The sequence below is a fragment of the Notolepis coatsorum genome (assembly GCF_963971535.1).
Source record: "Notolepis coatsorum genome assembly, chromosome: 10".
Taxonomy (NCBI): domain Eukaryota; kingdom Metazoa; phylum Chordata; class Actinopteri; order Aulopiformes; family Paralepididae; genus Notolepis; species Notolepis coatsorum.
In genome coordinates, this window is record NC_140174.1 from 124,049,723 (window position 1) to 124,073,497 (window position 23,775).

Here is a 23,775-nt window from a genome sequence, read left to right on the forward strand (position 1 = left end):
CTCAATAATCTACATGATTTGGGCGTGTATTAGTAATATACAAACCGGAAATGGATCGCCTAGATCCCCACCACATAACTGGGATATGTTTGCTCCACTCTCATCGCCCAACGGTACGAGGAGACTGACGTGAGTTTCAGCGTTTTTGTTTATCATTTTCGATACAAACTGCTCTGATCAATATATCACCCATACTACATGAAGCATCTAACGACTATCACGGAATTATAAACGACCCCCCACCCCTCCGTTCACCCGCGCATGATCAGTCATAACCCTTAGGACGATGTACAGTTGAAATTTTTAATATAGCGTCGATCGGTATCAAACTGCATTTGATGATCTAATATATGCATTTGTGCCTATATCTCACGTTCTGTGAAATACTGCAGAAAACGATAAAAACATATTTATACTCTAGACGGTATTTTCGTATGAATGTGTGAATGAAAAAGTTAAACGTTCCTACATCCTGAACGATAGGTAATCGATGTTGAATGGGCCATAGTAATGTCAATTTAGCAATACAATTAAAAAAGTTATAGCCCTGCAAAGAAGGTGAACATCTCCATAGACTTACAGTACTGGCAGAGATCAAACAGCGATGGATATAAGCATGGCAGAGAATGGGTTAACACAGTTAAACAGAAGTAAAAACAATCCATAATAAGTTATAACGATTGTGAAGGAGAAGTTAGAAGCCTAGAGGCTTATCAAGAACTTCCCCCGTTTTATAAAATCAAACATACAAAAATATGCATTATAAAATACCAGAATACATTCAAAAGATACGTGTTAATACAAACATACATACACACAGTACATACATGTATATACTGTATACTGCGTACATAATAATATATAACAACCCACCCACCTGCCTACAAACCTACCCACCCACATAACCAAATGCATACCTACATGTATGACCTATTTATCTATCTACTACTTTTGGATATGAGCATTTTTTTGTAGTTTGCTTTAAAAATAAGCAGAGATGGAGATTTCCTCCGCATAGGATCAGCTGCATTCCAAAGATTGGACCCTCTATACCTCACTGAGAACTGCTGAAGTACCACAATAAGGTATATGCAGGTCCCTGGACTGACGTGTAACATATGAATGAACATCTGAATTAAAAGGAAAAAAAACTATTAAAACTAGGGATGTCCGATATTATCGGCCTACCGATATTATCGGCCGATATCGGCATTAAAATGTGATATCGGAAAATATCGGTATCGGTTTAATTTTTTTTATATTTTTTACATTTCTATAACCTTTATTTACCCAGGCAAGCAAGTAAGAACAAATTCAGATTTTATTTATTGTCAGAAGTATGCATAATGTTGTGCTAATTCCACAACAAGAGATATATGTAATGTTAATTACCTGAAATTATTCATGCATATATCGGTATCGGTTGGTATCGGTTGATATCGGTATCGGAAATTAAGAGTTGGACAATATCGGTATATCGGTATCGGTAAAAAAGCCAATATCGAGCATCCCTAATTAAAACCATTTGGTAGATTGTGATCATGAATGCATTTGTACACAAATATACATTCGGTAAGTCCGATCACGCCGCCATTTTTCTTTTGCCAAAATATAAACAAAGTCACTTGTTAATGATGAAGACACTTGTTAATTAATGAATAGGCTTCACTTTAGATTGGCCCCCACGATAGCATCTGCAAATGATTTATAGATGTTTTATGAATGTCTTAACAAATCATTTGTTGAACATGAAAAATAAATGGAGTATAGTCGTTTTTTCATATCCATTTTTCAAAGCATCTACAAATGTGTTACTACACATTAAACAACATTATTTAATGATGAACAAATCAAGTACAAACAATGTTGATAATGAGTTATAAATAATGTAGAACTAATCTGTAAATGTTATACAAATATAGTTATAAATGATTTAATAATCATTTATGAATGTATATAAATGGTTTGTTCATGATTAGTTCATTATCCACTAATGCGTTATAAATACTTTGTAAATGGTATACAAATATAGTTATAAATGATTTAATAATCATTTATGAATGTATATAAATGGTTTGTTCATGATTAGTTCATTATCTACAAATACCTTATAAATGTATTATAACAGGGTGTTATTATAAAGTGCTACCGAAAATTGCTTATTGTCTAGTGCATCTGTGATTCTATCTATAAACTGTAAGAGAGCCATGTACGTAGAGTGTTTTTGTCTGAAACCGTATTGATGTTCATATAATATATTATTGTCATTAAGATGTTTAAAAATTCTGGTATAAACCAGCATCTCCAATATTTTAGACATGGACGGTAATAACGAAATCGGACGGTAATTGGAAAATAAGGATGATTTAAACAGAGGTATAACTTTTGCCACTTTCAAGTCTATTGAACAACACCTGTTTCCGGGGAGAGTGAAACAAAGTGGTTCAATGACTCAATTATTGAAGGTAATACCTCTTTAAGCAGACTACTTTTAATATTATCATAACCTGCTTCAGAGTTTTTTTAAATTTTAAATAATATTTTGTATTTCTTCCGAGGTAGGTGGTTCAAATATAGACATAGATGGGTACTGACCTTGAATCTTGTCAAGTGGACAGTTATTTGTGCTCTTAATATTTCTAGCCAAGGAAATTCCAATGTTTACAAAATAATTATTGAAACCATTTGCAATCTCTAATTTATTTTTGAATTTTTTGTAAACATCTGAATTTAAAAGGGGTCGGGCTAGTCACAAACTGTTTGTATAATTTGTTTTTCTTCTTTGCAGATTTCAGCAAGCCAGAAGTAAACCATGGTTTGCATTCCTTTTTGACTGATGTCCCTTTATTATACCCTATGAATATGACTGCAACCATGTGTGCAGCCAAAAACAAACACACAAAAGATAAGACTAAGATAAGACGAAGATAAGTCTCCACGTCTGCAGATAAGCAGCAGCAACAGCGTTTGTGGTAGTGAAAGGTTAACTGTCTGTAGTGTGATAGTAAAGGGTTAACATTCTGTAGTGTGGTAGTGAAAGGGTTAAGGATGGGCATGAGTAATGTCTTCCCAGATCCAAGTACTCGCATGAATTACTCAAGTACTCAATTATTTTTGTATGCGTGTGTGTGCATGTTTCCTATGTGTGTCGCCCAGCGCTTGTGTGTGTCGCTGCATGACCAGGTTGAAATGTGTGCTACGAATAAAGACTTCTTCTTCGAGTCCAGTTTAATCTTTAATCCAGCCAGCCAGTGTAACAAACATCTCCTCTTTCAACTCATTTACTGGTGAAATTAGGGCTGTACCTGAATGTCTTTTTATTTTATTTTTTTACAATCGAAGCTTCTATTGAAGTTTTCGAATGAAGCTTCGAATGTAGGTCATCATATTTTATGACGTAATCATAAAATGCACGTGGCGTCATTAGCGTGCGTGCAACCAGTGTTGATATGAGCAACACAACACTGTACGAAAGTGATGGTGACGTCTTGATGGAGTGCCGAGCGCCAAGCGGATGCAGATAGGCTACATCATTTATGATAAATGTTTTAAACAGAATAAATAGACAGGTACAAAAAATATATATAATAATAATGATAAATAAATAAAAATTATTCTAATGTTGATTTAGAATTCGAATGTCAAGATTCAAGTTTGTTTATTATTTGTCACAACAAAATACAGAATACTTTATGATGAAATGCTTGTTTCTGTATGAGCCCCTGAGTGTGCTACATACAAAAAAAGTAATTAAGTAGTAAGTAAAAAGTAAGTAAAGTTTGATTTGAAATCTTTATTTCGAACATGTAAATGAACACAAACAAAATAAATAACTAAACAAAAGCAAAACATAACTCAATTTAGGGCATGCGTCCACCTACCGCACATTTTCAGCTGAAAAACGCTGGCGGAGCGCTGGTAGTGCTGGGATGAAGCGCTTGCGGCGAGAAAAATAAAACGCAGCGTGCCTTTTGTAGCAAGACGACTGAGAGAAAGAAATCTAGCGACAGCCATCTTTTTATCGTATTTTACTGCCGCGGTTTTGCACATATAGCATATTTTAATACACTTTATTGTATATTAATTATATATATAGTTATTGCCTGACACCACAGTTAGCCCTTTGCTTTTTATTAGCTTTTTATTAGTGTATTCGTGTAGTTAGTGTATTTGTGCTTTGTCGTGAGTCGCAATCACCACCAACCAGCAGACGCTTGCCCTCATACTGCTCCTGGCCCGTCTCTTGTGGGTAGGCAGGCAGGCAACTCCGGTGTCAGGTTACGAATGTGTCACGAGCGCCACGGCTGTGATTGGTTGTCTGAAAAGACGCTCAGCTCATCGCTCTGAAAAGTTCAGAAGTGTTCAACTTTAAACGCCGGGTGCTGCCGCACAAAAAAACTGAAAGGCGCTGAAAAAAGAAGCCGACTGCAGCGCATTTCCTATAGGCGGCAGCATGCGGCCGCATACGCTCCCTCCCCATTGGGATCAATTGAAAAAAAGACGCTTGCGCCCATACAAATGCGGTAAATGGACGCAGGCCCTTAAATGTTCGAAAAGGAGTAGGAAGAAGTATACACTTATTTAATCCTACCCCTTTTCCACTACTCAAATGAGTGTACTAATTTAAAACATTTCAAAACAAATATATAGATGCAAAACAAAAACAAAAAAAACAATATATGTAAAACATGAAAGAAATCAAATAAAAAAGTTATGAAAGTTATGAATAAAGTTATAAAGATATGAAAAGTAAACATTATGAATGAAGCTTCGAACTATTCGGTACAGCCTCTACCAGCCAGTGTAGCGAACATCTCCTCTGTCAACCCATTTACTGTAGAAATACCAACAGTTTGAGAGGTGCTGTTGTAACTTGTTGGTCCTGACATCATTTTCAAAAGCGTGCACAGTCATGTTTTACACCACGCGGTTTATGGTTACATGCAGGCAGCAAGTCTCGTGTAAACAGTGAACCCATATGAACATGAGTCAAGCCCACATGTCACCGTAGGAAAAGATACCACACAACCACAAGCATGTATACACACAAACACATGCGCTCGCATGGCTTGCTGGTACCCGGCTGTTTACACTAACTTCATATCACATTAACGTAAGAGTGAAATGAACTTACGACCTCCCAGGCGATGGCATGCCATTTCATTACATTTTACTTACTCAGAAGCATTCTGTCTAAACATAAAATCCACTTAAAAAAAAATGACACTTAGCCCTTTCACTACCACACTACAGGTTAACCTTTCACTACCACACTACAGACGGTTAACCTTTCACTACCACACTACAGAAGGTTAACCGTTCACTACCACACTACAGAAGGTTAACCTTTCACTACCACACTACAGAAGGGTTAACCCTTTCACCACCACACTACAGAAGGTTAGCCTTTCACTACCACTACAGAAGGCCAACCTTTCACTACCACACTACAGGTTAACCCTTTCACCACCACACTACAGAAGGTTAACCTTTCACTACCACACCACAGAAGGTTAACCTTTCACTACCACACTACAGAAGGTTAACCTTTCACTACCCCTACAGAAGGTTAACCTTTCACTACCACACTACAGAAGGCTAACCTGACCTTTTGTCCTCTCGCCAGGACCTTTTGTCCTCTCGCCAGGTCCTTTTGTCCTCTCGCCAGGCCCTTTTGTCCTCTCACCAGGCCCTCTCGCCAGGCCCTTTTGTCCTCTCGCCAGGCCCTCTCACCAGGTCCTTTTGTCCTCTCACCAGGCCCTTTTGTCCTCTCGCCAGGCCCTTTTGTCCTCTCACCAGGTCCTTTTGTCCTCTCACCAGGTCCTTTTGTCCTCTCACCAGGCCCTTTTGTCCTCTCACCAGGCCCTTTTGTCCTCTCGCCAGGCCCTTTTGTCCTCTCACCAGGCCCTTTTGTCCTCTCGCCAGGCCCTTTTGTCCTCTCACCAGGTCCTTTTGTCCTCTCACCGGGTCATTGTCCTCTCACCAGGTCCTTTTGTCCTCTCACCGGGTCATTGTCCTCTCACCAGGTCCTTTTGTCCTCTCACCAGGCCCTTTGTCCTCTCGCCAGGCCCTTTTGTCCTCTCGCCAGGTCCTTTTGTCCTCTCACCAGGCCCTTTTGTCCTCTCACCAGGTCCTTTTGTCCTCTCGCCAGGACCTTTTGTCCTCTCACCAGGACCTTTTGTCCTCTCACCAGGTCCTTTTGTCCTCTCGCCAGGACCTTTTGTCCTCTCACCAGGTCCTTTTGTCCTCTCACCAGGACCTTTTGTCCTCTCACCAGGACCTTTTGTCCTCTCACCAGGTCCCTTTTGTCCTCTCACCAGGCCTTTTGTCCTCTCACCAGGTCCCTTTTGTCCTCTCACCAGGTCCCTTTTGTCCTCTCACCAGGTCCCTTTTGTCCTCTCACCAGGCCCTTTTGTCCTCTCACCAGGTCCTTTTGTCCTCTCGCCAGGACCTTTTGTCCTCTCACCAGGACCTTTTGTCCTCTCACCAGGACCTTTTGTCCTCTCACCAGGTCCCTTTTGTCCTCTCACCAGGTCCTTTTGTCCTCTCACCAGGTCCTTTTGTCCTCTCACCAGGACCTTTTGTCCTCTCACCAGGACCTTTTGTCCTCTCACCAGGTCCCTTTTGTCCTCTCACCAGGCCTTTTGTCCTCTCACCAGGTCCCTTTTGTCCTCTCACCAGGTCCCTTTTGTCCTCTCACCAGGTCCCTTTTGTCCTCTCACCAGGTCCCTTTTGTCCTCTCACCAGGTCCCTTTTGTCCTCTCACCAGGCCCTTTTGTCCTCTCACCAGGTCCTTTTGTCCTCTCGCCAGGACCTTTTGTCCTCTCGCCAGGACCTTGTCCTCTCACCAGGACCTTTTGTCCTCTCGCCGGGACCTTTTGTCCTCTCGCCAGGCCCTTTTGTCCTCTCACCAGGCCCTTTTGTCCTCTCGCAAGGCCTTTTGTCCTCTCACCAGGTCCCTTTTGTCCTCTCACCAGGTCCCTTTTGTCCTCTCACCAGGTCCTTTTGTCCTCTCACCAGGTCCTTTTGTCCTCTCACCAGGCCCTTGTCCTCTCACCGGGTCCTTTTGTCCTCTCACCGGGTCATTGTCCTCTCACCAGGTCCTTTTGTCCTCTCACCAGGCCCTTTTGTCCTCTCACCGGGTCATTGTCCTCTCACCAGGTCCTTTTGTCCTCTCACCGGGTCATTGTCCTCTCACCAGGTCCTTTTGTCCTCTCACCAGGCCCTTTGTCCTCTCGCCAGGCCCTTTTGTCCTCTCACCAGGCCCTTTTGTCCTCTCGCCAGGCCCTTTTGTCCTCTCACCAGGTCCTTTTGTCCTCTCACCAGGCCCTTTTGTCCTCTCACCAGGTCCTTTTGTCCTCTCACCGGGTCCTTTTGTCCTCTCGCCAGGACCTTTTGTCCTCTCGCCAGGACCTTTTGTCCTCTCACCAGGACCTTTTGTCCTCTCACCAGGTCCCTTTTGTCCTCTCACCAGGCCTTTTGTCCTCTCACCAGGTCCCTTTTGTCCTCTCACCAGGTCCCTTTTGTCCTCTCACCAGGTCCCTTTTGTCCTCTCACCAGGTCCCTTTTGTCCTCTCACCAGGTCCCTTTTGTCCTCTCACCAGGCCCTTTTGTCCTCTCACCAGGTCCTTTTGTCCTCTCGCCAGGACCTTTTGTCCTCTCACCAGGACCTTTTGTCCTCTCACCAGGTCCTTTTGTCCTCTCGCCAGGACCTTTTGTCCTCTCACCAGGTCCTTTTGTCCTCTCACCAGGACCTTTTGTCCTCTCACCAGGACCTTTTGTCCTCTCACCAGGTCCCTTTTGTCCTCTCACCAGGCCTTTTGTCCTCTCACCAGGTCCCTTTTGTCCTCTCACCAGGTCCCTTTTGTCCTCTCACCAGGTCCCTTTTGTCCTCTCACCAGGTCCCTTTTGTCCTCTCACCAGGTCCCTTTTGTCCTCTCACCAGGCCCTTTTGTCCTCTCACCAGGTCCTTTTGTCCTCTCGCCAGGACCTTTTGTCCTCTCGCCAGGACCTTGTCCTCTCGCCAGGACCTTTTGTCCTCTCACCAGGACCTTTTGTCCTCTCGCCAGGACCTTTTGTCCTCTCACCAGGTCCCTTTTGTCCTCTCGCCAGGACCTTTTGTCCTCTCACCAGGTCCATTTTGTCCTCTCACCAGGCCCTTTTGTCCTCTCGCCAGGCCCTTTTGTCCTCTCACCAGGTCCTTTTGTCCTCTCACCAGGCCCTTTTGTCCTCTCACCGGGTCATTGTCCTCTCACCAGGTCCTTTTGTCCTCTCACCGGGTCATTGTCCTCTCACCAGGTCCTTTTGTCCTCTCACCAGGCCCTTTGTCCTCTCGCCAGGCCCTTTTGTCCTCTCACCAGGCCCTTTTGTCCTCTCACCAGGTCCTTTTGTCCTCTCACCAGGCCCTTTGTCCTCTCGCCAGGCCCTTTTGTCCTCTCACCAGGCCCTTTTGTCCTCTCACCAGGCCCTTTTGTCCTCTCACCAGGTCCTTTTGTCCTCTCACCAGGCCCTTTTGTCCTCTCGCCAGGCCCTTTTGTCCTCTCACCGGGTCCTTTTGTCCTCTCACCAGGCCCTTTTGTCCTCTCACCAGGTCCTTTTGTCCTCTCACCAGGCCCTTTTGTCCTCTCACCAGGTCCTTTTGTCCTCTCACCGGGTCCTTTTGTCCTCTCGCCAGGACCTTTTGTCCTCTCGCCAGGACCTTTTGTCCTCTCACCAGGACCTTTTGTCCTCTCACCAGGTCCCTTTTGTCCTCTCACCAGGCCTTTTGTCCTCTCACCAGGTCCCTTTTGTCCTCTCACCAGGTCCCTTTTGTCCTCTCACCAGGTCCTTTTGTCCTCTCGCCGGGACCTTTTGTCCTCTCGCCGGGACCTTTTGTCCTCTCGCCAGGCCCTTTTGTCCTCTCACCAGGTCCCTTTTGTCCTCTCACCAGGTCCCTTTTGTCCTCTCGCCAGGCCCTCTCACCAGGTCCTTTTGTCCTCTCACCAGGTCCCTTTTGTCCTCTCACCAGGTCCCTTTTGTCCTCTCGCCAGGCCCTCTCACCAGGTCCTTTTGTCCTCTCACCAGGACCTTTTGTCCTCTCACCAGGTCCCTTTTGTCCTCTCACCAGGTCCCTTTTGTCCTCTCACCAGGTCCCTTTTGTCCTCTCACCAGGCCCTTTTGTCCTCTCACCAGGTCCTTTTGTCCTCTCGCCAGGACCTTGTCCTCTCACCAGGACCTTTTGTCCTCTCGCCGGGACCTTTTGTCCTCTCGCCAGGCCCTTTTGTCCTCTCGCCAGGCCCTCTCACCAGGTCCTTTTGTCCTCTCACCAGGTCCTTTTGTCCTCTCACCAGGACCTTTTGTCCTCTCACCAGGTCCCTTTTGTCCTCTCACCAGGCCCTTTTGTCCTCTCACCAGGTCCCTTTTGTCCTCTCACCAGGTCCCTTTTGTCCTCTCACCAGGTCCCTTTTGTCCTCTCACCAGGTCCCTTTTGTCCTCTCACCAGGTCCCTTTTGTCCTCTCACCAGGCCCTTTTGTCCTCTCACCAGGCCCTTTTGTCCTCTCACCAGGTCCTTTTGTCCTCTCGCCGGGACCTTTTGTCCTCTCGCCGGGACCTTTTGTCCTCTCGCCAGGCCCTCTCACCAGGACCTTTTGTCCTCTCGCCAGGACCTTTTGTCCTCTCGCCAGGACCTTGTCCTCTCGCCAGGACCTTTTGTCCTCTCACCAGGACCTTTTGTCCTCTCACCAGGACCTTTTGTCCTCTCACCAGGTCCTTTTCAGGGCTGTACACTGCAACAAGGTTATCGCAAATTGCCCCTTAATTTGGCCTGTGCGAGTGGAAAATAATATTTGGGGGCAACCTTGCGAGTAGTGATTTCAACCCTTCATTCGCATTTCACTCCTAAATTAATCCATACAAATTGGATAAAAAAAATTGTAAAACATTAGCCTACAACCAGGGCTGTACAGTGCGACATAATGTCACGGTGATATGAAAAAATCTGTCGGCGATGAATGAATTTACTGCATAGCCCCCCGTGCGATAATATTTGCGTGTGAAGTGAATCTGGGCTACGCTATTCTACTTGGTAGTTGTAGTCTATCGTGCGATTAAATACCATGTCCCCGTCTGCGTAGAGTCCATACACCAACACCAAATCCCATAATTCCTAGCGAACAATCGAATTGAAACTGAATGTGGGCTATTGTATCGCCAAAGAAGAACTTCCTTTCAATAAGTTTAAGCCGCTAATTTTGCTCTGCAAGAAGAACGGAGCAGATATCAGTCCATCTTATGACAACCACGTCCGATGTGGAGAGATGATAAGAGACCATAGCGGATTAAATTAAGTCGGATCTGGCAGTGATGATTGACCGGGACACACTTCTAACATTCAGCCATGCATTAGGCGAGTAGCCCACTATTAGGAAGTTTTTCAATACTTGAATACTGTCTACTTAAATTTCCCTCCGGGGGATCAATAAAGTATCAACCTACTGTATCTATCCATCTAATAATGAGACAATATGCAAATAAGATAATACTAATAATTGTCACGGTTCCCCGTATATGAAAGTGGCTTGCAACTTACTGCTGGTAAAATCACTGTTTATTTCTCGTTTTGCATAGCATTACATTCCTCTTCTATAAACAATCAAAGTCCTACCGTAAGAGCCTCATACGGGTCAATTAAACCTTTTTGATTAGAGTCTTTCCTTCGAGCTAAGTTGAACTGAACATTTCACTGTCAAAAGCGCAAACTTAAACAAGGTTGCGTCGCGACACGGTTTTCAAAATAAAGGTCACATATACACATACCGTAGTAGGCCTCTCAATTCTTATAAAAAAAAAGTCCCGGATATACATAAACATTAAGTGGCATAGATCTCTATAAACGGCCCAACACATTGACACACTGAAACCAGTAAACATTTTTTTATTTATTTATCCTTCATTTATCCAGGAATGTCCCATTGAGATACAAGATCTCTTCTTCCAGGGAGTCCTGACCAACACGGCACACAACAAGTTTCAACATAAAACAGGGCATTAAAAACAAAAAACATATAATTCAAATATAAATACAGAAGGTCATTTGTGCAGTGGCAACATCAACAATAGCATCAGGTAAAACAGTTACATGAATGAATGAATGAATGAATGAATGAATGAATGAATGAATGAATGAATGAATGAATGAATGAATGAATGAATGAATGAATGAAAACTTTATTTAACAGATTGCAGAATGGGTACAATACAGTACGGCTCAATACACACAATTGTTAAGGGGATGCAGACCTGAGAAAGACGTTTGTCTTGTTTCCATCGGGGTCCCCCATTTTCAATTCATATAGACATTTATGACATACACAACATGACATGTATGGCATTGGCATAGGGACATATAGGTATTTAGTACTGATACATTTGTGACATAAACGGTATTCAAATATACAGTACTGTTACGCCTAGATCCTGACAGAGTATATACATATGATGGGGAGGGGACTGTACATTAGGAGGGGGTGGGTGGGTGGAAATATACATATGGCGGGGAGGGAATATATACATGCGGTGGGGAGGAGACTGTCTATTAGGAGGTGGTGGGGGTTTTGGGCATTTACGGTGGCCAGTTTCGAATTGCAGCCTCCCGTAGGTGCTCTTTAAGAGCGGTTTTGAATGTGGGTAGGGATTCACATTCCTTTACAGCTTTGGGTAGGGCGTTCCACATTGATGTGGCATAATTGCGAAACGTGTTTAGTCCCTTGTTTGAGCCGAATCTGGGTTTAACATGATTTGTTGAGCTTCCTCTGGTGTAGTGGTTGTGGTATTCACTGACCTTTGGGTAGTATTTTGACATGTACATGGGTACCTTAGTCGTATAGTGTATCTTGTAGACCAGGCCCATTGCAAGTTGCTGTACTCTGTCGTCTACTCTAAGCCATCCTAGGTTATCAAAGTGGGCAGGGGTGAGGTGGGTTCTGGGGGTAAGGTCAAGTAGTAGTCTGACCAGTTTGTTTTGTGATGTTTGTAATTTTGTTTTAAGCGCCTTTGAGGTGCTTTGGTACCATGAGGTACATGTTTCGTGAAGGGCTAATCGTAGCATATCTTTAAAAGCATTTACAGTAGTAAGTGCCTCTAGACAAAGTTTTACTTGCAGCGTATTCCATAAAAAGGGAGCATGGTGGGACATCACAAATATGAAGCGGGTAATTACCCATAAAAATAATAAACCTTTCATGGGGTTATTTACAATAATAATAATTCATTTTATTTATAAAGCACTTTTCATTGTGAAACAAAGGTATGCAGAGTTTCTTGTCCTCCTGATTAATGCAATGGTGTGTGTGTTGTGATGATCTCATTCAAGGAGCACTACAAACGCGCACACAGACAATTTGTTGTTTTTGTTCCATTAGTGATTTACACACTTTCTCAGTTCATTATAAAAGATACAAACCTGAAAACAAAAGCACTTAAATGTTAAATAAAAGGACCACAGTAATGAGGCAGGAGAAACATATTTTTGTGCACTATAATGGTAAAATTGTTATTTAAAAATGTGCCCCTAAAAAATATTCTGTGCCCCTAAATTTCTCATTTAGGGGCAACTGTGCCCCTAGTGAAAAAGCTTAGCGTACAGCCCTGCTTTTGTCCTCTTGCCAGGTCATTTTGTCCTCTCACCGGGTCCTTTTGTCCTCTCACCAGGCCCGTCATTGTAAATAAGAATTGGTTAAATAAAAGATTGATAAAAAAGAAACGTACGATTGAATGACATGACAACACACACACACACACATACCCTGCATTGTTGCTGACCGCGGTGAGACTCTTGACGCCCGTCTTCAGTAAACTGTTGATGAGGTTCTCCGGGATGCCACACAACCCGAACCCTGTTCGGGGGAAAAGGAGAAATGATCGTCTTGTTATTCAGGGTTCCCACAGACATTGCAAAATGAAATTCAAGGACTTTCAACTACTTTCCCCAAGCACTATTTTTCATTTTAAAAAGGGCATTTAAAGGGATACAATTCACTTTTAAATGCAGTTTTTTATTGAAAAAAAATCTGATCAAATATTTATGCTCTTAAAACCAATTTCCGACTATTAGTTACACTTTAGATTAAAAAAAAACATATTTTTTTTATTCAGAGATTTTCTATCATGGATGAAAAAAACATTCAATGCGAATGGTTGATTTGAATTTCAATTACCTTTTAAGCACCTTGTTAAAAAATTCCAGGAATTACAGGCCTTGACTTTTTTTTCACTTCAAAAACCTTGTGCGAACCCTGGTTATTGTTATTGTACATTCTGTGCACGTCTGGTGCTTCCCGGTCCGCTCAGAACCATGCAGTGGACCAGAACTACGGTTAACCGTCTGTAGTGTGATAGTAAAGGGTTAACCTTCTGTATTTTTGCAGTGAAAGGGTTAACCATTAGGTAGTGCAGCAGTGAAAGGGTTAGTGTAAAAATAAAATGCAAACTATCACTTTCTCGGCTTACCTGTAGTGCCTTTCTATGATGTTCCTTGTATTGTTTATTATCACCATTGAATTATTATTAATATTATTATTACTACTATTATTATTATGATTACTATTATTTAGGGGTGCTCGATATTGGCTTTTTTACCAATACCGATATACCGATATTGTCCAACTCTTAATTTCCGATACCGATATCAACCGATACCGATATATGCAGGGTTTCCCCCGCACGAAAATTGAATAATTTCAGGTAATTAACATTACATATCTCTTGTTGTGGAATTAACACAACATTATGCATACTTTTGACAATAAATAAAATCAGAATTTGTTCTTACTTGCTTGCCTGGGTAAATAAAGGTTATAGAAATGTAAAAAAAAAAAAAAAAAAAAGAATGTAAACCGATACCGATATTTTCCGATATCACATTTTAAGGCCGATATCGGCCGATAATATCGGACATCCCTACTATTATTATTATTACTACTGATGTTATATTATTATTACTGCTGTTATTATTATTATTTTCTCTCTTTCCTTTTCTTATTATTACTGTTATTACTCCCTTATTGTATGTCATTTCTAAATGGGTCACTTCTACACTTATTGCTCGTCTGGTCATCCTAGCTGCAGGGATCTCTCATAGAATCGCATCTAAGGGTTCTTTCCTTGTTGTCCTGTTCAGGTCGCTTCTGTGGGAAGTTTCTCCTTTGGGGGTCTTACAACCCCAGTATGAAGTTTCTCCTTTGGGGGTCTTACAACCCCAGTATGTCAAGGGGAAGGGGTGAATAACATAAAGGATGATTGTGTTGTAATTTGTGATAAATGAACCAAAGAAAAAACAAAGCAATGCCCACAACAAGTTTAGGAGGGGAAAAAAGGTAATATATTGTGCTTTATATACACAGTGTATACAAACAAAAACACCTAAACTTATATACAATGAAAATGGTGGATTTGGGAGACAACCAAGGGGAAGAGGGGGGGAGACACAAAAGTACAAACAACATACAACAGTTACATGCTGGAACATAACACAGGGTCAAACGCAGACTGCTGCGTTCATGCCATGGAACGTGGAGCATGCGACTGTCAAGAGTGGAAACTGTCGAGCTTTAGACAAGCGTTGGTCTGGTGTGTTGGTGGCAGCCCAGGGGCTATAAATATGACCTGTTATCAGAGCCTAATGACACAGAATGAATGGGCTGGTATGGACACCATGGCGGGGTGTGTATTGTATATTACTGTATATCCTGTAAGAGATGACCGTCTGTTCTGTATAAGCTATTCCCCCTCTCTCTTGTGTGTGTGTGTAGACTATTCGAAAAAATTCTTTTGGTCAGTCATGCACATCCCCTAGTATCTGATTTAGCACCAGATATGAAAGTGTCCCAAAGCAGAATTTATAAGATCAGACTCCATGTGATTTGTGCTGTTCACACTGTCATGAAACTGTCAAATCCATCTCAACCTTCAAAAAATCCCTGAAAGAGGAACTGCTCAAATCATATCTCTAAATAGAATCCATACTTAGGAATATGAATTGTCTGTATTTATGTATCTATGTTGTATGTATGTTAGTAGGTAGGTGTGTAAGCCTACCCATGTTGTATGTTTCTGTTTGTTTATATTTGTGATCAGGCTCCCTCCAAAAGCTTTAAATAGCTTCTTGGGAGACCTGGCACACGCACACAATCTCGACGATGATGTTTTCACATGAAGATATGTACAGGTGCAGCTCAATAAATTAGAATATCGTGAAAAAGTCTATATATTTAGCTGTATTGATGCAGTAATTTGTGCAAAAGGAGCCCCAACCAAGTACTGAGTGAACATGCATGAACATACTTTTCAGAAGGCCGACATTTCTATATACAAAAGAAAAATACATCCATTTAAAAAAATGTATTGGTGATACAGAAGTTTGGGCTTTCATGAGCTCTAAGACATAAATCATCAAAATTAAAACAAATACAGGCTTGAAATATTTCACTTTGTGTAGACAATCTACAAGAGTTTCGCTTTTTGAATTGAATTACTGAAATAAAAAAACTTTTCCATGATATTCTAATTTATCGAGCTGCGCCTATTATGTAATATATCGTGTGTGTGTGTGTGTGTGTGTGTGTGTGTGTGTGTGTGTGTGTGTGTGTGTGTGTGTGTGTGTGTGTGTGTGTGTGTGTGTGTGTGTGTGTGTGTGTGTGTGTGTGTGAATAAATTCATTCATTCATTCATGAAAGAGTCAGATCCGAGTCACATATTATGAGCAGAGACAAACAGATTTGGGCCACTCTCGCCCGCAGTGTGAACATGTGACATCGCCTTCACAGTCACTCCCCCTCAGGCTCCCCGTGGCCTCAGAGTGTCGTGGTCTGAAGCCGTCATTCTTTTCTTACCTCCCACCAGCAGGGTGGCTCCACTGGGGATGTCCTTCACCGCCTCCAGGGGGTCCGTGTAGAACTTGGAACTCCTCCCACCTGAGGTGGAGAAGTAGCAGCCGCAGGTCTGTGGAGGAGAGAGAGGGAGCAGGTGTATCTCAGTCACACGTGTCACCTCCTCCATCACCCCTACCTCTCCTCCTCCATCACCCATACCTCCCCTCCTCCATCACCCCTACCTCTCCTCCTCGATCCCACCCCTACCTCTCCTCCTCCATCACCCCTACCTCTCCTCCTCCATCACCCCTACCTCTCCTCCCAGGCTCGAGACTCACACCATCCCGTCGTCCCGGGGACTATCAAATATTTATTTGGGATGAACACAAATCCTCTCCGGGACGCAGTAGGGACGAAGAGGATTTATTTGGAAAATGTCAACTGTGCCGACTGTCAGTGCGCATATCACTGCACTGGCAAACGGTGCGCGTCTTCCGAGTGCTCGCTTTGTTTTGCCACGAGAGCACTGCACAAGACCCGCGGACATATAGAATGTTTAATAAAAGTTCCCGCGGTACTAGCCATCAGTCAAGGGAGCACTCGCAAACAGATAACGTTAAACACAGCAGAAGATGGAAAACAGACAGACCGACCAACGGGGAACTGCATCCAACCCTAGTAACCTCGAGTCTAAGGGTGCTTTCTCGCTCACCATTCCGGTCCGTACCGTCCTCATTCCGGGTAGGGTGCGAACTCGGTGCAAACTCCCCCCCCCCCCCTCTCCTCCCTCTAGTTTGTGTACACACTTTAGTCTTGGTTCGCTCCGGGTTCTGTTTACGGTTTGCGTTTTGAGCGTCTAAGCTTGCCGTAGGCGATGATGTCACGCTCAAAACTGTAAACACAGGAAGACACGGCGGTGGAGACTGGATGCTGATATAAAATAAACAAATAACCAATAAATATGAAGTTATATTTGAACCTCTGTTGTCAAGCCTCGTCAATATAACCCACCCCCCTTTTCTCACAAATGGAACTGGTGTTGTGGAGTCCGCGTTTGAGCGTTTTGCAGGGTTAACGATGACGCTAAGCTAACGGCTAACGCTAGTTAACTACTAGTAACATTGCTCGCATCAATTATATTGAATGTCATTGATCTACCGGTCGATCACGGCCGACTGGTTGGGTCTATAGAAATAAATGCATTCGAACAAGAAAGTATAGTAGACATATAGCTATGGCAAAAAATGTTACCAGGCTTAATGAGAGCCAGGAAAGTCTTTACCCCCTTCCGTGACTGCTATGTGCAAGCCAGGGGCTTTATATCTGATATATTTAGAAGATATATAGAAGATATAAATATCGTTTTAGTGGGTATTGTCCAGTTGTTGCTGTGTGTTTTTATCTGCCCACAATTCAAGCAAGTAACAACGTTGTGTGTGTCACTGGCGCGCACCCAGAACCACCTATTTCAAGCGTCCCAGGTTCAGCGGGGGGGTAGTACGAATCAGCGCCGCTTCGCACCCAAAAGGGGTGTGTCCGTCTGAGTGAGAACACTCCCCCCCCGTCCCCGGGGGCGCTGATTCGACCCCGAATGGTGAGTGAGAAAGGCCCCTAAGGTAAGGACACATTTAAATCACAGAGGTGTATGTTAGTCTATTGGAACTGTATACAGTAGTTAGCTTCTATTTAGCGTTTTAGCTATATAGCTGCTAGCTAACGTTAGTCCTGTGTGTGTGTGCGTGTGCGTGTGTGTTCAAAGCAGCCCGCCCCATGTTAGCTAGGTGTATCTGTTATATTGAGGAGGCTCGACAACCGAGGTTCAAAGTTAACTTCACATTTATTGGCTGTTGGTTTACATGTCGCTACGAAAAAAAATCACGCAGCTCATATCTATGCTCTAGCTCAGTGGTTCCCAAAGTCGGGGTCGCGACCCAAAGGTGGGCCGCGAGCAGCCACGGGAGGGCCGTGAGATGATTTCCAAAAAAAAAATATTTGTCAGGCCACTGAACTTAGAAGCAGGCCAGGACAGTGTTTCTAGTTGTATTCTAAAATTCTATTCTATTGTATTCTAAAATGTGACTATATGGTTTTATATTAACTTAATAAATAAACAAAAACTAAAAATCTACTTATTTCAACAAACATTTCAAACTAAATAACAGATTATGCACATAAAACGCTGAAAACAACCGAAGCAACAATAGTATTTTAATGATGCTATTATTATTATCATTATTATTTTGCAACAAGTTAGCCCTCTCATAAATAGCACATATAAATGAATAACTAACTTGAACTAACTTAATAGGATTGAAGTGATATTTGGCTTAAAAATCGGTCGCCTGGCAAAAAATAAATAAAAAAAAGCCTGACGATGTGCATTGGGCCGCGGCTCTCTGACGCCTTATTTTCTGGGTCCCGGCCTGAAAAGTTTGGGAACCCCTGCTCTAGCTTACAAGTTACAACTGTGTGTCTTGACTTCCTGCCTGGTGTGATATCACAAAAGTACGGAATCCACGAGGCTCAAATGTCTGTTGTAATGACTATGCTGCCACCGAAGATGTTCAGTTTGGAATAAATATGGCTGAATGGACACACTTGTATTCCTTACAGTATCCATGAAATTGGACATTTTGACTCCCTTAGATATGTCAGATGATTTCTGTACTTTTCACTCCTTATCAGTCCTTAAAATAATAGTTAAAAATATCCATAATAATCTACAAGACATCATTAACACTAACAATATATATATATATATATATATATATATAAAGTATATATATTTTTTATCATAATGATTCTTGTGAAATAAGTTGCATTTTGACTAAATACATTTATTTTCTCTTTCTCTACAGAAAAAAAGACTGAGGCAACTGAGACTGAGATTTAATGCTTGCTCTCATTCATCACACTCTCACACACACACACACTATTACTGACAATAAAATAAGAAAGGTCTTTCAATATTGTTATTGCTTTGGTTGTTGTTTTGTTGTTACCTGTTGATATAATGTGCCTATTGTTCAAATAAATAATTATTTCAAATAACATTTATTATTTATTTCCTAATCATTTGAATGGTGTCTTTATGGCAATAACAACTATAGACGGAAAAAACCAAAGTAAAGATACGACATTTAGATTTTTGGGACGGTTTACATTCACTTGGGACGGTAACAATTGTATTTCGGGACGGTTCCGGGACGGTGGTGAAAAAAAGTTAGTCTGGAGCCCCGTCTCCTCCTCCATCACCCCTACCTCTCTGACTCCTCCTCCATCACCTCTACCTCTCTGACTCCTCCTCCATCACCTCTACCTCTCTGACCTCCTCCTCCATACCTCTACCTCTCTGACTCCTCCTCCATCACCCCTACCTCTCCTCCTCCATCACCTCTACCTCTCTGACCTCCTCCTCCATACCTCACCTCCTCCATCACCTCTACCTCTCCGACCTCCTCCTCCATACCTCACCTCCTCCATCACCTCTACCTCTCTGACCTCCTCCTCCATCACCCCTACCTCTCCTCCTCCATCACCTCTACCTCTCTGACCTCCTCCTCCATCACCTCTACCTCTCTGACCTCCTCCTCCATCACCCCTACCTCTCGTCCATCACCTCTACCTCTCTGACCTCCTCCTCCATACCTCACCTCCTCCATCACCTCTACCTCTCTGACCTCCTCCTCCATCACCCCTACCTCTCCTCCTCCATCACCTCTACCTCTCTGACCTCCTCCTCCATCACCCCTACCTCTCCTCCTCCATCACCTCTACCTCTCTGACCTCCTCCTCCATCACCTCTACCTCTCTGACCTCCTCCTCCATCACCCCTACCTCTCGTCCATCACCTCTACCTCTCTGACCTCCTCCATCACCCCTACCTCTCGTCCATCACCTCTACCTCTCTGACCTCCTCCATCACCCCTACCTCTCCTCCTCCATCACCTCTATCTCTCTGACCTCCTCCATCACCCCTACCTCTCCTCCTCCATCACCTCTACCTCTCTGACCTCCTCCATCACCCCTACCTCTCCTCCTCCATCGCCACACCTCTACCTGTTTTTTTGTTGTTTACACTGTAAAGCATCTTTCAGCACCTTAAATGCTTAAATAAATGTATTCATTTATTATTAAAAGTAGAAACCTGTATGAAAAGACACAGCTGCTTCTACTCTTAAATGTTTAGACAGTCCATCATTCTGCTCTCAGGTTTATTGTACCGATTACTTGTTTTTATCTTAACTTGATTTTATTGTACCGATTACTTGTTTTTATCTTTGTGTTATTCCACCTTTTTTAGTTGTATACTTGACGTCACTGTAAATGAGGGGAAACCTCATCGTCCCTCGAGTTGAAATAAAAGGTTGAATGGATGAAAGAAAGAATGGGGGAAAAAAGAGGCTGGTGCAGAAAAGGAGGCCTGGGGGGGGGGGGGGGAGCGTTCACAGTTTGTAGAGCTGATCCCATCTATCCAGGCGAGGAAGGGAACGATAGACAAAAGTGGTGAACAAATCCCACAACAAAGGCAGCAGAGGTTCTGTTCCAACGCCGCACCGGGCAAGTCAAACAGTCCCAGTGGAGTTGCTGGGCTGGCTCCCTCTGGAAGCCAGGTCCTTGCAGCTTCAGCTCAACATAGTTCACAACATTTATAATAAGAGGGCCCCCTCTTATCTTACAAATTATTTTCAGTGGAACAGGGACATGCATACCCATAACACCAGAGCCAGCATTGCCGACCTGTGTATTCCAAGGTTCAAAACAAATATGGGCAAATGTTCTTTTAAATTCTGGGGAGCCACAAATTGGAATTTGCTACCTTCACAGCTAAAATGTATTAGTAGCCGACACAATTCTAAGAAAAAAGTCAAATCATGGCTCCTCGACAATGTCAAAAACTAGATTTTAAAATGCATGAAAATGTTGTCTGATAGATTGTTGTCTGTGGCTACATTTGTACTGCATTTAAAATTTTCCACAATGGAAATAAGTCTTGACTTTTTTGTGTAGCATCCTTGAAGTTTTTCTGGAATCTTGTGTTTTTAAAAATGTCAAATCAAATCAAAATCACAGCAGAGAGATAGCAGACTATATACTATTGGGTCATAAATGAGGGTTGAACAGAGTCACGATGTGCATTAGCTACCAATGAACCAATGCCGATACACGTTACACCAATGAAGTGTTTGCCCATCGGGGTCTGCATACTTTTTGCTACTGTACTAATATCAAAGTATACTGTATACTGTCAAGGCTTAAAGGAACAACACGCCAACCGTTTGGGAAAGCTATCTGGCTGCATGTTAGCCTAGCTTAGCACAATGAATGGAAGCGGACATGGCCGGTTAGCCTTTGGGAGAGGTGGTGTTAGTTGGACAATGCCTAGTAGTGATGATAGTAAAGGGTTAATCTTCTGTAGTGTGGTAGTGAAAGGGTTAACACAACACAGGGATTCCACATCCCGATGACATCACCGGTGGCCATATTCAAACTTGTAACTGAGGGGTACAATTCCCTGACTGTATTGATAAGTATGGTATCATTAAACCACTACCGCTTGATGTACTTTAACTTCTGGCCATCCAGTACACGATATCTAAGTATGATGAACACTTTCCCACATATGAAATCAGGTCCACACAAATATAACAGCCGAAGGTTTAATATAGCAAAAGGTATATACAACATTCACTTAATTACATTTATGATTTGAATGCACTTGTAAGGCAAATGAGTATTCGTAGGCAAATCAACACTGAATGTCCAATCTCTGGTTACGCAGGAAGCAAATATACAACCCGGTTCTTTAGGGAAACTATAGCGATGGTACTTAAGGATTATAGCGGGATACTAAAGGGGTCCTGCTGGTTGTAAGTCAGTAAAGGGGGGGGGGGGTTTGGAGAGCCGTCAGCTGCATCCCATCTGGCCAACGATTCCTGGGGAAAATTCAGGTACAGAAAACAGTGCCCGCAGGATCTTGATCCACAGATGAATACACTTGGGCCCTCTTGTAGACGGTAGCTGTAGGTCCACAACGAAGGAGAAGCGAGGCGGCCTCGGTCTGGGTTGAGCGCCGTCTCACCTGGGCTCCTCTCGGGGGTAATTCCAACACTCACTGGCGTTGGCTGTTATCCGCTCCACAAATCAAAGCACCCAAAGCAAATAGATATTCCATGCCGTATAGGCTCAGCAGTCGTCCGGGTAGGTAATCCAATGTGCAGGTCCACTCGTCCTCGCCCAGAACTCCTCGGATGAAAGCACCACGCGTGGTCTGCCCAGCCTGGTTAAGACTCTAGATAACGCGAGGAACGATGGGGGTGCTGCTCACTTTAGAACTTTAACCGAACGATGCACCATACATAATAGACTATTATTACTTAATAGAAATACGTCCCACTCGACGGTACAGTGCCAAACTATGACAATTCAGCTATGAATTTACACAAGGTCTCAATGCCTATTCTGGGGCCAAAATAGGCCATACTGCACCACACGTGGGTCGTGGGTGAGGCTTCACGTCTGTTACTAGGTTGGAGGGTAAAGGACTAATGGACTAAAAGAAAGTTCTACTTTACTTGCGCCCTATTTATATGCACGGTGAACAAATAGTACCATTCGTATTTCGGTAGCCGTATTTCGGTAGCCGTATTCCTACGCGGAACCGGGGCTAGTTGGGACATGTTCGTCGGCACTATTGAACTTGACTCAAGGGGCCTGTCTGCTGGCGCCAGGTTCTTGTCCAATGAGAGAATGAACTATTATGGGCTGTAGTAGACTAAAGGGATATTCAGTGTATATGTACAAAGAATATACAAGGGATAGCAAACGATATACAAATACTATTAAATATATATCCATAAATAAATATATATATTCGGTTTAATCTGATCCTTCACAACAAAACTCATTCAACTCTCAATAACTGTCAAACTAAATTAATGTGTGCAAAACCTTTTTAGGGTTTTTGGATGCGTATGAGAGATTATGTGCAAAATGAAATCGCCGTTTTGGTGAAGTGTCCCTTTAATAGTTAACGTTTAACTGAAAGGATACTTGGCCGACTGCCACCGGGCCTCACGTTAGCCGAGGAAGGTAGTTTAACCTCATCAAGGCTTTCATTTTCAGACATTATCCCACCACTTGCTTATCCTTTAACACCTCCATCAGTAACTAATTATATCCACAGGACCACCGGATAAGGCTGGAGGGGAGTTATAGGGTCTGAAGGATTTCTAAAGCAAGTCCTCCTGAGAACAGATACTTCCTGAGAACAGATACTGAGTGAATGTGTGAGTGAATGTGGAGTGAACAGGTGAATGTGAGTGAATGGGTGAATGTGTGAGTGAACAGGTGAATGTGTGAGTGAACGGGTGAATGTGTGAGTGAACGGGTGAATGTGTGAGTGAACGGGTGAATGTGTGAGTGAACGGGTGAATGTGTGAGTGAATGTGTGAGTGAACGGGTGAATGTGTGAGTGAACGGGTGAATGTGTGAGTGAACGGGTGAATGTGTGAGTGAACAGATGAATGTGTGAGTGAATGTGTGAGTGAATGTGTGAATGTGTGAGTGAATGTGTGAGTGAATGTGTGAGTGAATGTGTGAGTGAACAGGTGAATGTGTGAGTGAACAGGTGAATGTGTGAGTGAACGGGTGAATGTGTGAGTGAACGGGTGAATGTGTGAGTGAACGGGTGAATGTGTGAGTGAGCGGGTGAATGTGTGAGTGAATGTGTGAGTGAACGGGTGAATGTGTGAGTGAACGGGTGAATGTGTGAGTGAACGGGTGAATGTGTGAGTGAACAGATGAATGTGTGAGTGAATGTGTGAGTGAATGTGTGAGTGAACAGGTGAATATGTGAGTGAACAGGTGAATGTGTGAGTGAACAGGTGAATGTGTGAGTGAACAGGTGAATGTGTGAGTGAACGGGTG

The 23,775-nt window shown here is 43.2% G+C and overlaps 1 protein-coding gene across 1 annotated transcript in view; it reads right to left on the reverse strand.

Annotated features, from left to right (window-relative positions):
* Positions 1–23,775, reverse strand: part of oxct1a (3-oxoacid CoA transferase 1a) — a 332,821-nt gene that overhangs the window by 304,343 nt on the left and 4,703 nt on the right. Inside the window, exons 2-3 of the mRNA XM_084322619.1 lie at positions 15,868–15,976; positions 12,783–12,873 (exon numbers count right to left, since the gene is read on the reverse strand). Of these exons, the coding sequence (XP_084178745.1) occupies positions 12,783–12,873; positions 15,868–15,976 (200 nt within the window). The remainder of the gene's footprint in view (positions 1–12,782; positions 12,874–15,867; positions 15,977–23,775) is intronic.